The sequence below is a fragment of the Hylobates moloch genome, unplaced genomic scaffold, assembly GCF_009828535.3.
Source record: "Hylobates moloch isolate HMO894 unplaced genomic scaffold, HMol_V3 SCAFFOLD_1, whole genome shotgun sequence".
Taxonomy (NCBI): domain Eukaryota; kingdom Metazoa; phylum Chordata; class Mammalia; order Primates; family Hylobatidae; genus Hylobates; species Hylobates moloch.
Window position 1 is genome coordinate 128974486 of NW_026652276.1, and position 15281 is coordinate 128989766.

At 40.5% G+C, this 15281-nt stretch overlaps 1 protein-coding gene across 2 annotated transcripts in view; it reads right to left on the reverse strand.

Moving 5' to 3' along the window:
* SUGCT (succinyl-CoA:glutarate-CoA transferase) overlaps positions 1-15281 on the reverse strand; it is a 745635-nt gene that overhangs the window by 631586 nt on the left and 98768 nt on the right. For both annotated transcript variants that reach the window (XM_032758266.2, XM_058445557.1), the window contains exon 7: positions 7588-7679. In XM_032758266.2, coding sequence (XP_032614157.1) covers positions 7588-7679 — 92 coding nt within the window. The remainder of the gene's footprint in view (positions 1-7587; positions 7680-15281) is intronic.

Here is a 15281-nt window from a genome sequence, read left to right on the forward strand (position 1 = left end):
AGACTATTTTGCTTGGTTTTGAATAGAATATCTCTGGAAAGATACAAAAAAGAACTGGCAACATGGATTTCATCTGAGGAAGAGAGTAAGGTGGCATGGGCACAGAGGAAAGGAAATTTATATTGTGGACTGTGAGACACTCAAGGAAAAAGACCCAGTTTATGTCCCAATGTAATCATACAGAGGACCTTCCTACTTTCTCTCTCTCAAAAGTGTCCTGGTTTGTATGATGAATTATATGGTCCGCCTACTTATATATCTTATGGATTTAGTATTATGTGAATGTATTACCTCTTCAAAAAATAAATAAAATATAAACTAAGCATAATACAGTGACTTTTGACAGCAATGTAAGAGCAATTTCTCCTTGTGTAATTTTGTGTTTTCCTAGTTTTTAAAAGACGAGATAAATATCTAAGGAGCAATGCTTGTAAACTTGATTTAATCCATCCTGCACACTTGGGCCAAACTAATCTTATGAAGCACAGCTTTCATCATATCACTCCCCTTCTGAAACATCTTCTGAACTTCACTTTGAGCAAACAACCTTCCAACTTCTTTACTTGACCTTGAAGACTTGCCAAAGTAGGCCTAAAGCAACCTTCCCCTTATGTTCTGAAACCTTAACTCTCAGGGCCTCTGTGACTGGCCTATTGTTTTCCCTAAGTCTGCCTGATTCCTTCCTGCTTCCCTGTATTTGTTTTCCACTGTGTGATCTCCCCTGGGAATGTCTAGGAATGTCTTAATCCATCCACATTCTATCTATCTTTCCAGGCACCATGCAACTCAAGTCCCACCACTTCCTTAAAGTCCTACCCTGAACCACATTTATACTTTGTATATTTAATTTTGTTTTGTTTTGAGACAGAGTCTCACTCAGTCACCCAGGCTGGAGTGTAGTGGTGCGATCTGGGCTCACAGCAACCTCCGCCTCCCAAGTTCAAGTGATTCTCTTGCCTCAGCCTCCCAAGTACCCGGGATTACAGGCACCTGCCACCACACCCGGCTAACTTTCGTATTTTTAGTAGCGACAGGGCTTCACCATGTTGGCTAGGCTGGTCTCGAACTCCTAACCTGAAGTGATCCACCCGCTTCAGCCTCCCAAAGCGGTGGAATTACAGGCATGAGCCACCGCACTCAGCCTATACATTACATCATCAAGTTGCAATAAAAACTTCTCTCCAACAGATTCAGTGTAAGCCATAAATAGATTCTGAAGATGTTATTAAGTTTTTTTAAATTGTGAGGAGCATTTATTGTACTTGAAACTAGGACAAAGAGTTGAATAAGAGGTTATCCATACCATGGAAGTTCTCATAGAAACATCTAACAACTGCCACCATATCACCTTGTCCTCATACATCTGCCACTCTCAGCTGCTTGCAAAGAACTGCCTTCATTGTCAACATCACATATATACACATACACACACACAAATACACACAGACAAACACACACTCCCAAGCCAAAAGCCTCAAGGATCATCCAACTCATAAGTTTTCCAATGTTGTTAATCCTCAAGAAAAAAATTAAAGATGCTTTATCTTCCAATCTGATGTATTATCTGCAACATAACATACCACTTAATTTTATTCAGTTTTCTGTTATTTTTATTTTCTAATTTTTCCATGCATATACATCTAATCTAGGGAAGGAAATAATTTCTTACAGAGTAACTTATTATGGTACCTAATACAACACTACACATATGGTCAATACGTCTTTGTTCATTTGATTGCTCAGTATAATTCTTCTTGATGTTTAAGTGTGCCAAGATTTACAGTTGAATTATTACTCAGAACACATATCATATATGTCTGAGTCATTTACTTTCCAGAATCTCTCTTACTTTGATTTCATTCCCAATCTCTTCATATTCTGTATGCATTAAAAAAAAAGATGATAGATAGATAAACAGATGATAGAGAGAGAGAGAGAGAGAGAGGGATGCAGGCATGGTTGCATATGCCTTTGGTCCCAGCTACTCAGGAGGCTGAGTGGGGAGGATCACCTGAGCCCAGGGATGTTGAGGCTGCCGTGAGCCATGATTACATCAGCCTGGGCAACAGAGTGAGACTTTGTCTCAAAAAAAAAAAAAATAAATATATATATGTCACATAGCACAATACCAGATATTCATTTACTCATTTACTCAATGTAATTGTTTACTAAGGGCCTGTTCTATGCATAAAGTAGTGACCAAATCAAGGACCACAGTCTTTCCTACGAGGCTTACATCTTACTGAGGCCCATTTTAGGCAGTCAGTGAACAGAGAGCAGTGAATTAGAGCCAGAACCCCAAACTCTTTATTTGAGTGCTCTCCCACTCTTTCAAATGGTCTGTTTACTACATCGTAACATGTATCAAGCAGCATACAGAAGCAAGATGCAAATACAACAGAAATCAGGATCATTCTGCAGGTATCATGGGGAGTGGAAAGAGTACAGGCTACAGAAGTAAAGAAAACCTGGGTTCAAAGTTGGGCTTTAGTACTTTACACATCAAGTTATGTAAGCCTCTAAGCTTCAGTTATAGAATTTATCAATACGAGGCCGGGCACGGTGGCTCACACCTGTAATCCCAGCACTTTAGGAGGCCAAAGTGGGCGAATCACTTGAGGTCAGGAGTTCCAGACCACTCAACATGGCAAAACCCCGTCTCTACTAAAAATACAAAAAAAAATTAGCTAGGTGTGGTGGCACATGCCTATAATCCCAGCTACTGGGGAGGCTAAGGCAGGAGAATCACTTGAACCCGGGAGGCGGAGGATGCAGTGAGCCGAGATCGTGCCACTGCACTCCAGCCTGGGCAACGAGAGTGAGACTCAATCTCAAAAAAAAAAAAGAAAAGAAAAAAAGAAAAAAAAAGAGTTTATCAAAACATACCTGGAAGTATCAATGTAAGGATCAAAATACATATGTAAAATGTCTATCATCTGTCTAGCATAGTGTAGGAATTCAAAATAGATTCTCTCTTTGTCCATAATCAAATATAATCTAATCTGACAACACTACAGCATATGTAAAAGGCTGGATTTATGTTTAGTAAAGGTCAACAGTAATTAGTTTACCCAAAATCACATAATAAAGACTGCTTTTTTTTTTTTGAGACAGAGTCTTGGTCTGTCACCAGGCTGGAGTGCACTGGCGTGATCTCAGCTCACTGCAACCTCCGCATCCTGGGTTCAAGCGATTCTCCTGCCTCAGCCTCCTAAGTAGCTGGGACTACAGATGCACGCCACCACACCCAGCTAATTTCTGTATTTTTAGTAGAGATGGGGTTTCAGCATGTTGGCCAGGATGGTCTCAATCTCCTGACCTTGTGATCTGCCTGCCTCAGCCCCCCAAAGTGCTGGGACTACAGGTATGAGCCACTGTGCCTGGCCATAAAAACTTCTTTCATAAAATTTTCCCTACAGTATACTTTTTTTTTTTTTTTTTTTTGAGGCAGAGTCTCTCTTTGACACCCAGGCTGGAGTGCAGTGGTGCAATCTTGGGCCACTGTAACCTCCACCTCCCGGGTTCAACCAATTCTCTTGCTTCAGCCTCCCGGGTGGCTGGGATTACATGCACGTGTCACAATGCCCAGCTAATTTTTGTATTTTTAGTGGAGACAGGGTTTCACCATGTTGGCCAAGCTGGTCTTGAACTCCTGACCTTAAGTGATCCGCCTGCCTCAGCCTCCCAAAGTGCTAGGATTACAGGCATGAGCCACCATGCCCAGTCCCTATATTACACATTTAGATATGCCCCCTTTTGGATAAAAATGACATTATTATAACATTATAGGAAAAAAACATGCATTTTGAATTTTTTCATTATAATACTAGTCTATATCTTTGGAATATCACTCAATTTCAAGAGAGAAATATATGAGACTATCACTAAAAATATATTTGCATATAATACTGTACTTTCTCATCAAACTATTAAGTAATGTAATAAATCCACAAGCAATAAGTTCAGCCGCTGTTCCTTACCTCCCCAACCACATTTGGCCCCACTTCTTTATTAGCTCACAATAATCCAGTGACATTGCCCTTCTTTTGGCTCTTCAAAACTACCAGACTCTCCAGCATCTAGATGACACGCAATACCTTGCATTACTCTCTAATGCTAATCGGCTAATGCTTAACAGGATCCCACCCTAAATATATGGCCCTCAGAGATGCCTTCCCTGACCAACAACCCTGATAAACTTGGGCTCCACCGTGTAGGGTGATGTGGAGAAGCTCCTAATGTCAGAGAAGCCTGGGTTCCAATCACTCATCTAACAACATGGAGTTATGCTGCAGCACAGATACATGGCTGTGCAGTTACAGAAAAGTTCATACACAATGGATATAATTGGCAATAGTGTGTGTGCATTGCCTGGTTAAAAATATTAGCCAAGGCTTTCAGAAGTGCTTTCCTGTACAATCTCTGCTGAGAGGCTTAGGGAATTGTTAATATATTGCTGATAAGATATCAGCATACTTATCAGCATACTCCCAGCATGGCCTGATTCTTCTGATTCTTTTTTTTTTTTTTTTGGAGACGGAGTTTCGCTGTTGTCACCCAGGCTGGAGTGCAATGGTGCAATCTCGGCTCACTGCAACCTCTGCCTCCCGGGTTCAAGTGATTCTTCTGCCTCAGCCGCCTGAGTAGCTGGGATTACAGGAATGCAACATCACATCCGGCTAATTTTGTATTTTTAGTACAGACAGGGTTTCTCCATGTTGATCAGGCTGGTCTCGAACTCCCAACCTCAGGTGATCCACCCGCCTCGGCCTCCCAAAGTGCTGGGATTACAGGCATGAGCCACTGTGCCCGGCTGGCCTGATTCTTTTCATTTAGTTGTCAAACCACACTTTATGGAGATCTTTAGAAGTATAATAATGGCCTGAGGCACACTGCTATTTATATATGTTCATAGCACCCTGTACTCTTCTTTGGAGTTCTTTTTATTTGCATGTAATAAATATTTTCTGCTAATGTTTGTTTTCCCCACTTAACAGCTACAGGAAGATAAGGACTGTGCCTGTCCTGTTGCCTGCTTAATCTCCAATGCCGACCACCATTCCCAACGTACAGTAGGAAACAGATGCGGTAACTACTTACTAGGTTGATGTGTAACTTAGTTAAGGAATGAAAGATGTGTCCATGTGAAAGAAATACAGTATGAGAGTTAAGTTTACTTAATGTAATACATGGAAAGTATATAAAGCAATGTTTGACACATACCAAGCACTCAATAAATGTTATTTGCTCACCTAGAACAAAAATCACCTGGGTAACACAAGAGATAAAAGCTGTTATTGACTGAGAAATTACAAGGTTGAGCATATACTGTGTGGTTATCCCTGTTAGACTACAGTGCAATGTACTAAGGGAACTACATAATCCCCCATCCCAACAGTTTTTCATTTAATTCATTTTACCATTTGAATATACAAATTTTTAAATCCCAGATCTTTTCACATATTCCTAATTGAGTTCAACACCCTTAAATAAAACCATTCACAATAAACTATGTCTTGGCCATATGAGAGTCTACGGAATTGAGCAATGAGAGAAATGTCCATGCTCTATTCTCTCAATGGATGGAAAGAAAACTGGTGCTCTTGAATATTTTAAGGAAAGGCCAGCAGGGTACGGCGGCTCATGCCTGTAATCCCATCACTTTAGGAGGCCAAGATGGCGTGAGTCCAGGAGTTGAAGACAAGCCTGGGCAACATAATGGGACACCATCTCTACAAAAAATTTAAAAATTAGTCAGGTTTGGTGCCACGCACCTGTAGTCCAATCTATGTGGGAGGCTGAGGTTGGAGAATCTATTGACCCAGGAGGCTGCAGTGTGCCACGGAGGCTGCACTCCAGCCTGGAGACCCTGTCTCAAAGAAAACAAAACAGACTGGGTGTGGTGCGTCACGCCTGTAATCCCAGCACTGGGACTGGATCATAAGGTAAGGAGTTCAAGACCAGCCTGGTCAAGATGGTGAAACCACGTCTCTACTAAAAATACAAAAATTAGCTGGTCACGGTAGCTGGCACCTGTAATCCCAGCTACTCCGGAGGCTGAGGCAGGAGAATCCTTTGAACTTAGGAGGCAGAGGCTGCAGTGAGCTGAGATCATGCCACTGCACTCTAGCCTGGGCGACAGAGCAAGACTCTGTCTTAAAAAATAACAAAAGCAAAGGCCACACACATTTTTTTCTTTTCTTTTTTTTTTTTTTTTGTTTTTTGAGACGGAGTCTTGCTCTGTCACCCAGGCTGGAGGGCAGTGGCACAATCTCGGCTCACTGCAAGCTCCGCCTCCCGGGTTCACGCCATTCTTCTGCCTCAGCCTCCGGAGTAGCTGGGACTACAGGCACCTGCCACCACGCCCCGCTAATTTTTTGTATTTTTAGTAGAGACGGGGTTTCACCATGTTAGCCAGGATGGTCTCGATCTCCTGACCTCGTGATCCACCCACCTCGGCCTCCCAAAGTGCTGGGATTACAGGCATGAGCCACCACACCCGGCCAACACATTTTTTTCTATGACTTGTGAAAATGAAACGAAGATGAAAATACAGTAACTTTATATTTCAAGAAATTAAAACCCCAACAGTTGCTTTGAAATTAATAAAAAGTAAATCTCATCATGAGAAAATAGAGGCAAAGGGAAATAATTAATTAATAAGTAAAATTAAATAAAAGGAAGACTGCAAAAGACTTGAGGTCACTCTGCCTTAGTTTATTCCAACACTACAGCAAGCAATATTTCCTGAAGAATTTACTAGAAGAAGTGATTTGGGGAATGAACACCCACTGAAACAAGTTTTTTAAGGCCATCAATCTAGTTTGTTTTGAAATGGGTGTGTTTTAGCATTGTTATCTACTAGGCTTTCACACTTTTTTTCACTTTGTTTAACGTCATTCATATTGCTTTCCCCAAGAGTCTTTTTTTAAATCTAACCAACCATATTTTGGCCATCCAACTACTTGTTAGAATTTCCCAACCCACTAGCAATGGAGAAGAATTGTTATAAAATCAAATAATTATTTCACTGTCAGAATCTAAGGCACATGACAAATCAGATACATTTAAACCTGAGGGAGGCTTTAAGCAACAAATTTTCAAATACATAACTACCTATAATGTTCCAGAAGGAAAAAAGAGACCCTCTGCTATGTATACATGGCAGATGAAGGCACTCTAGTAGAAATGGACATCCATAGTCTAGTCTAGTCAACTGTTTTATGTCAAAGAAGGAATATTCCTAAATCACACAAAGGTGCCTATATTAAGCTTGAATAACATAATAAATGTGGAAAGTGTGTTCACCATCTGATCTATGGCTTCTTGCTAAAAACACTGCTCTTTTCCATGTGGCCAAATTGATGTTTAGCCTCAATACATTTGTAATGAACACTTCCCGTTTTACTTTCATAAGCATTCACTTTCCCTGGGTTCTTTCTAAAATTACTAATTTCAATGGCAAAAACAGCAATTACTTTTGCCCCAACCTAACAACTCATTTAATCCTATGGGTTAGTGCAGAGTAAAATCCTTTTGGAATATGTAAGGGAAGAAATTATGAATATTTTAAGGAAGGATACCTACCTCAGGCCCTGTGATGTGCATCAGACCAGAAACAGCCGAGGCAACAGCATCATAACCAGCTCGCTGAGAAATTGGACCTGTCTGACCATACCCTAAAACAACAAAAATAAACATATTCAGCACTACACAGGGTGTGCTAAAACCACTGTACAATATAGTGTGTTAGAAACATTTGTATCCAGAAATCCTCAGCATTTTGAGACTATTAGATCTATACCATTCCTTGAAGAAGGCAGTAAGAATTCATTATAGTGCTCAACCCTGGCTATTCATTTTTTTTTTGAGATGGAGTCTCGTTCCCGTCGAGCAGGGTGGAGTGTAGTGGTTTGATCTCCGCTCACACTGCAACCTCCACCTCCCAGGTTCAAGTGATTCTCCTTCCTCAGCCTCCCGAGTAGCTAGGATAATAGGCGCGCCACCACGCCCAGCTAATTTTTGTATTTTCAGTAAAGACAAGGTTTCGCCATGTTGGCCAGGCTGGTCTCCTGACGTGAAGTGATCCACCTGCCTCAGCCTCCCAAAATGCTAGGATTACAGGCGTGAACCACCGCGCCTGGCCTACCCTGGCTATTCTTAAAAAAAACTCAGGCCGGGTGTGGTGGCTCATGCCTGTAATCCTAGCACTTTGGGAGGCTGAGGTGGGCGGATCACTTGAGGTCACAAGTTCAAGACCAGCCTGGCCAACATGGTGAAACCCTATCTCTACTAAAAATACAAAAATTAGCCGGGTGTGGTGGTGCACGCCTGTAATCCCAGCTACTGGGAAGGCTGAGGCACAAGAATCGCTTGAACCAGGAGGCAGAGGTTGCATTGAGCTGAGATTGCACCACTGCACTCCAGCCTGGGCAACAGAGGGAGACTCCCTTTAAAAAAAAAAAAGGAAATAATTCAAAACCAGGCCCACATTCTCACATGCAATAATCAATTAGAGTTGAGTATTGCCTCTCCCCTCTACATGGGGCATAAATCCTCTGATATGCCACAGGGTCCACCACTCTACTCCTATATGCCTCAGCCGGGTTTCACTTACTTCCCTGACTCCAACAGGTATTTTCTACCCTTGCTTTGTACGCAGTAATATACAAAGTTAAGCTAATATACGAAGTTAAGCAAAACAATATCCCCGAGTTCTATTTATGTATTTTCTCAAGTAAGCAAAGAAAACCTAAATGATTTTAAGATTTGGACATAAATAAAACAATAACATCAACTAAGTGATTTTTAAGATTACAAAGAGAAGGTAGAGAAGGTGTCACATTTCTTTCTTTCTTTCTTTTTTTTCTTTTTTGCCATCAGCAAGAATCAACAGAACACAGGAAAGATTTCTCCTACTCCCCCCAGTCCTGGTGCTTATTGCTACATCATAAAGATTGTATCAGGCCAGGCGCGGTGGCTTACGCTTATAACCCCAGCACTTTGGGAGGCTGAGGTGGGAGGATCACCTGAGGTCAAGAGTTCAAGACCAGCCTGGCCAACACAGTGAAACCCCGTCTCTACTAAAAACACAAAAATTAGCTGGGTGTGGTGGTGGGTGCCTGTAATCCCAGCTACTGGGGAGGCTGAGGCAGGAGAACTGCTTGAACCCGGGAGGCAGAAGTTACAGCGAGCCGAGATTGCACCACCGCACTGCAGCCTGGGCAACAGAGCAAAACTCTGCCTCAAAAAATAATAACAAAAATAAAAATAAATAAAGGTCGTATCAGAGGCTACATAAATCTGTCTCCAAATCCTTCCTATCAAGCAGAGTGGCCCAATGAAGAGCTTTCCATACACATCAGCTACTTGCTGATATTCCCTGCATATGTTGCTTTAGGAAGGCCATGAAAGGGTTGCCTGCAAGCCTTGTTTCTCCAGCCACCTGGAAGACTCTCAACCTTTTGTAAAAGAGCACCCTCGTTATATATGTTGCCACAGTGCTTATCACAATAGAAACACAATACCATTAGTTGTTAGATTTATTTTGTCTCCTCCCTACTAAAGTGTATACTCGAGAATGTTTTTCTGTTTGGTTCGCTGCTGTATCCCCAGCCTCTAGAACAGTGTTCAATAACATTTATTGAAGGAATGAATGAGTGCAAAAATATTTTATATAAAAATAATTTTTGGCCAGATGCGGTGACTCACGCCTATAATCCCAGCACTTTGAGAGATCAAAGCAGGCAGATCACTTGAGGTCGGGAGTTTGAAACCAGCCTGGCCAACATGGTGAAACCCCATCTCTACTAAAATTACAAAAATTAGCCAGGCGTGGTGGTGCATGCCCGTAGCCAGCTACTTGGGAGGCTAAGACAGGAGAATCACTTGAACCCAGGAGGTGGAGGTTGCAGTAAGCCAAGTTCACGCCACTGCACTCCAGCCTGGGCAATCGAGTGACAGTCTGTCTCAAAAAATAAAAATAATAACAACAATACTAATTTTTTTCAAAAACAAATAATCTATAAAAAGTAAATAAAGAAAACCACAAAAGTGAGTGATAATCACCAATTAATCTACCCAGATGCATTTGCCACCAGAAATGATCTTTGTCACAAATAAGAGTATGTAAAACAAACTCCACAGATAAAATTATCACTTAATATTAAGGAATTAAAATAATTCAAGATTATAATTATTGATGATTAAAAAAGGTGTTAAAACACGTCCCTGCTTATGTTTTATCTTGGAAAATTTCAAATAAAAATAGATAGAATATATAATAAACCCATCAGTCAACTTCAATAATTATTCATGGTCAATTTTATTTCCACTATGCCTATTTTTCAATTAGAACTATTACATGAAAAAAAATAAAACCATTATCTTTTTCTCTTTTTTTTCTTTTTTTTTTTTTTTTTCTTTTGAGACTGGGTCTCACTCTGTCACCCAGATTGGAGTGCAGTGGCACTGTCAGGGCTCACCGCAACCTCGACTGACTGTGTTCCAGCAATTCTCCCCCCTCAGCCTCCCGAGTAGCTGGGACTACAGGCACACACCACTACGCCCGGCTAATTTTTGCATTTTGGGTAGGGATGGGATTTCACCATGTTGCCCAGGCTGGTTTTGAACTTCTGAGCTCAAGTGATCTACCAGCCTCAATCTCCCGAAGTGCTGAGAGTGGGCATGAACTACCATGCCTGGACACATAAAACCATACTGAAAAACCCAAAAGTCTTGATTCAGGTAAATTATAGTTTTATCTCCCAATATCAATAACAAAGTGTATACATTCTTCACTATTACTTTCTCAGTCTTTAGAAAAACAAAAATGGGATATGAAGCAAATAAAGAGAAATAAACTAAAGTCAACATTCTCTGTGCAGAAATAAATTAACGCCAAGTTTTAGAGAATGAGTTCCCGGGCAGGCAGTGTGCTGCTGTAAAGGGCACCCTGGCCCGGGATTCCAGCCTTCAAAGCAATGGTTATCAAACCACAGGTAGTCCCCAGCATAAAACAAGTCTTCAGGAACAGAGAGAAGCTGCCACCATCGGCAGGAAGGCCTGTGCACCCTGAACCACCTGTTATCTCAGCAGGAAGTCAACAAAAGGAATTAAGTTTCAGTTAACTCTAGGTTCGGAAAATCAGGTGCTTCTGGCCAGGAGCCCAAATCCCTCAAATGGGACAAACCCAGGTCCCTCACCATCAGTGCAACTCCAAACGGACTCTTCTACATAAAGGCCTGCAGGAAAAATTCTCTTTTTGTTCAGCTTAGAACAAGGGAGAGACACAAATATCCTAATTACTTTAAATTACAACTTCTAAGTATTTCTATTCAAGAGAAAAGGAATAGTTGCTCTCATTGGAAGCAGTAAGGTATGGGGAAAAAGGGGAGTTTTAGGATTAAAAAAATCTGGATTCAAATTATAGCTCTGCCAACTATTAAATCTTTGACAATTCATTCAATCTTCCTAAGCCTCAATGTCTTCATCCGTAAAACAGCAATATTCACATTTATCTCATAGATTTCTTATGAGGATTTAATTTGATTAGATAACACAAGCAAAATGAATTTTATATTGAGAGCTAAATATACATAACTACTAAAGATGCATTAATCAATATATTAATAATATATTAGCTTACCTTTTCTACAAAATGTTGAGAATAACAAAAAGAAAACTACCCTGAGGTATGTCAAATGATGACAATAGACATCTAAGCATTGAAATTATGTTGTCTAATAAACCATAAAAATTAAGATATTTTGTACGTGGAACCTTGCACTTGTTCATAATAATGAAGAAGCTGGCAATAATAATAGTAAACACGGCCGGGCGCGGTGGCTCATGCCTGTAATCTCAGCACTTTGGGAGGCCAGGGTGGGTGGATCACTAGGTCAGGAGTTCAAGACAATGTCGCCTGGGCGACAGGGCAAGACTCCGTCTCAAAAATAACAATAATAATAATAATAATAATAAACATATATATTCTGTAATAGGAGTAAAAAATTATTCCACGTTTTCACCTTATACTTATAAGTATTTAAATACTACCAGTACTATCAACAAATATTTATGAGAATAAATAAATAAAATTTTGAAGCAGAGAATGAACATCAAAATGGTATTTTACTAAGATTACTCTGTTGGTGATGTTTGTCAAAGGGAACTGTGACCTCCAAAAGTATAACCATTAACAGTGTGTTGAGCACTGATGGGAGAGAGGGAAAACACAAAGTTAGACGTAATTAAGAAGAAAAATGGGGTAGGCAGGCCAGATCATATGGCACTCAGGGAAAATATTAAGAGATAATAAATCTTTTCCCCTTAGCTTCCTCCCTGTACATTTTTACCTATGTCTAGAAATTCACGTTTTGCTTTCAGTGTCCATAAATTATTCATTAATAATTTAATGAAGAGGTAGAAAAAATGTTAAGCCTGGGATCCAGAGAGTTCCTTTAAATTTTATTTTTAGCTTTACAATTCCAAAAACAACTATGATTAAAATCTAAATTAAAGAGGAAAAATGTATGCATGTCAATTCTATTTTATATTCAAGTAAAGAGCTAAGAAAAATCAGGGAAGTTATGGAAAATCAAAGAGGAACACCCAACACACATTTTCTTTCTCTTTCTGCCTCCCTCTCTTCCACTTAGTAATTCACATTCATTTTAAGGAGCAACCTCGCCATCTTGTGGCATTTATGGACACTGAAAGCAAAACGTGAATTTCTAGACATAGGTAAAAATGTACAGGGAGGAAGCTAAGGGGAAAAGATTTATTATCTCTTAATATTTTCCCTGAGTGCCATATGATCTGGCCTGCCTACCCCATTTTTCTTCTTAATTACGTCTAACTTTGTGTTTTCCCTCTCTCCCATCAGTGCTCAACACACTGTTAATGGTTATACTTTTGGAGGTCACAGTTCCCTTTGACAAACTGGTAAGAAGCTATGAACTCTCCTCAGAAGAAAGTAATTGAATACATGATCATACTCTTAGAATCCCACTCATTAACCCCTGCTGCCCTGGGCTAAGAGTCAGATTAAGGACCTTCAGTAGGTCATCACTGCTCCAGGCCTGGAGAACCTCAATTATCAAAACAATTCTCCCGACAGGGATCTGTTCAAGGACAGCTTTGAGGCTTCCAAGCAACCAAGAGACTCAGGATGAGGCTTTCACTTGATAATAAAAGGAAAAGAGAGAACAAAATAAAGTATCTCTCATCTAGGCTATTTCATTAGCCACCTGTTTCTGCTCTCCCTACCTCATTTTTGACTCTTGTGATCACCGTGATTGACTGATTGATTGAGACAGGATCTTGCTCTATTACCCAGGCTGGAGTGCAGTGGTGTGATCTTAGCTCACTGAAGCCTCAAACTCCTGGGTTGAAGCAATCCACCTGCCGCAGCCTCCCAAGTAACTGTGACCACAGGCATGCACCACCACATCCAGCTGATTTTTAAAACTGTTTGTAGAGATGTGGTGTTGTTTTGTTGCCCAGGCTAGTCTTGAACTCCTGAGCTCAGGCAATCCTCCCACCTCAGCTTCCCAAAGTACTAGGATTACAGGCATAAGCCACCACGCTCAACCATACAGTGACCTTTTGAAAAGGTAAATCAGTGCACTACTTTCCTGCCTAAAGCTTTTTAAGGGCTTTCCAAGTCACTTAAAATAAACCTCCACTCTTTATCCTGGCTTAGAGGGTCCCACGTGGCTTGGTTACTACCTACTCTTTGGCCTCAGCTTGTCTGTTTTCCCAACGCCCTATCTTGGGTCCTGATGTTGTTTTTAGTGTTCTCCACAGCTTATTCCCAAGGTGGGGCCTTTGCATTACCTAGGATGTACTTCTCTTCAATCTTCACATGGCTTGCTACCACATCCTCCTCAGAGAAGCTTTCTCTACCACCCAATCTAACATAGACTCCTAGGAATTCTCTAGCATTTTATGATATTTTCATTCTCTCTAAAGTACTTATCACCAGTGGATACTTTTATCTTTTTGATGGATATCTCTCTCCTCTAGAATGTTAGCACCCTGAGGCCTGTGACCAAGGTGACTGTTCTCTGCAATATCTTTAGCACCTAGAATAACGTCTACCAGTAACTTAGCAAAAGCATGTTTAATAAATGAGTGAATGTGAATATATAAGTCTGGGAATAAAAACAACACTAGTTACAACTGGCTACAGGACAGAGATAAACCTCTACTCCTTCCAGTGATGTCTGAAATAACCTATTGAGGGTAGAGGACTCCCAGCAACTGAGTCTCTGAGGTTCAACTCTTGACATTCCCCAACAGTCCATATTTGGTCCTCTCTCTTCTCATTCTCATCTCTCTAATGAATCTCATCCCTTCTAAACAAGATATTGGAAATCCCCATATCTAGAATAACAATGACAACATTTATCAAGTTATTGTGTATTAGACACTCTGTTACATTTTTGTCAATTAGATTGTTTAATTCATACAACAACTCTATGAATTATCCCCTTTTTACAACTATAACTAAGACATGGAAAGGTTAACTAACCTACTCAAGGTCACACAAATAGGAAGTAACAGAGCTTGGATTTGAACCCAAGTCTGGGTCCTTAAATAAAAAGATGTTTATATATATTTAAGCATGTATGGACATCTCCACCAGAAAGTCCAAGGGAATGAAAGCTGACAACCCCTAAGCAGAAGTTATCCCACTTAAGTCACACTCATATGCCACCAACCCAGACTGCTCCTTCTACATTCACTAATTCAAACTGAAGGAAACCTAAGGGCCATCCTGGACTCTATTCTTTTACTTCCTGCCTATATCCAATTGATCACTAATTCCTAATTATTTGACCTGCCAAATAATTCCCAAATCCATCCAGCCTCTCATGTCCTGCGATAGCCTGCTTACCACTTCCCCTGTCTCAGTTTATTCTTCATGTGGCTACAAAAGCCTTTCGAATTTGTAATTCTAATCAAGATATTTCCTTATTGAAATTCTTAGGAAATTGCCTGTAGGATAAAAATAACGGTTCCTTAGCATGACATACTGAATTGTTTGTGACCTAGCCCCCACTCACTCCCTGTATCTTATCTCTGGCCACCCCTTGACATGCATACTTAGAATAGCCATTCTTCAGATATGCGAACTCTTTAATTCCTCTGGGCCTCTATACATGCCATTTCACTTGTGATCCTCATCTCCATTGTTTGTCAGTTCAAGGACAGCTCAAACCTAGCACTCTTTAAGATATAGACCTGGTCAATGACAGGTTACTAGAGACAAGAAA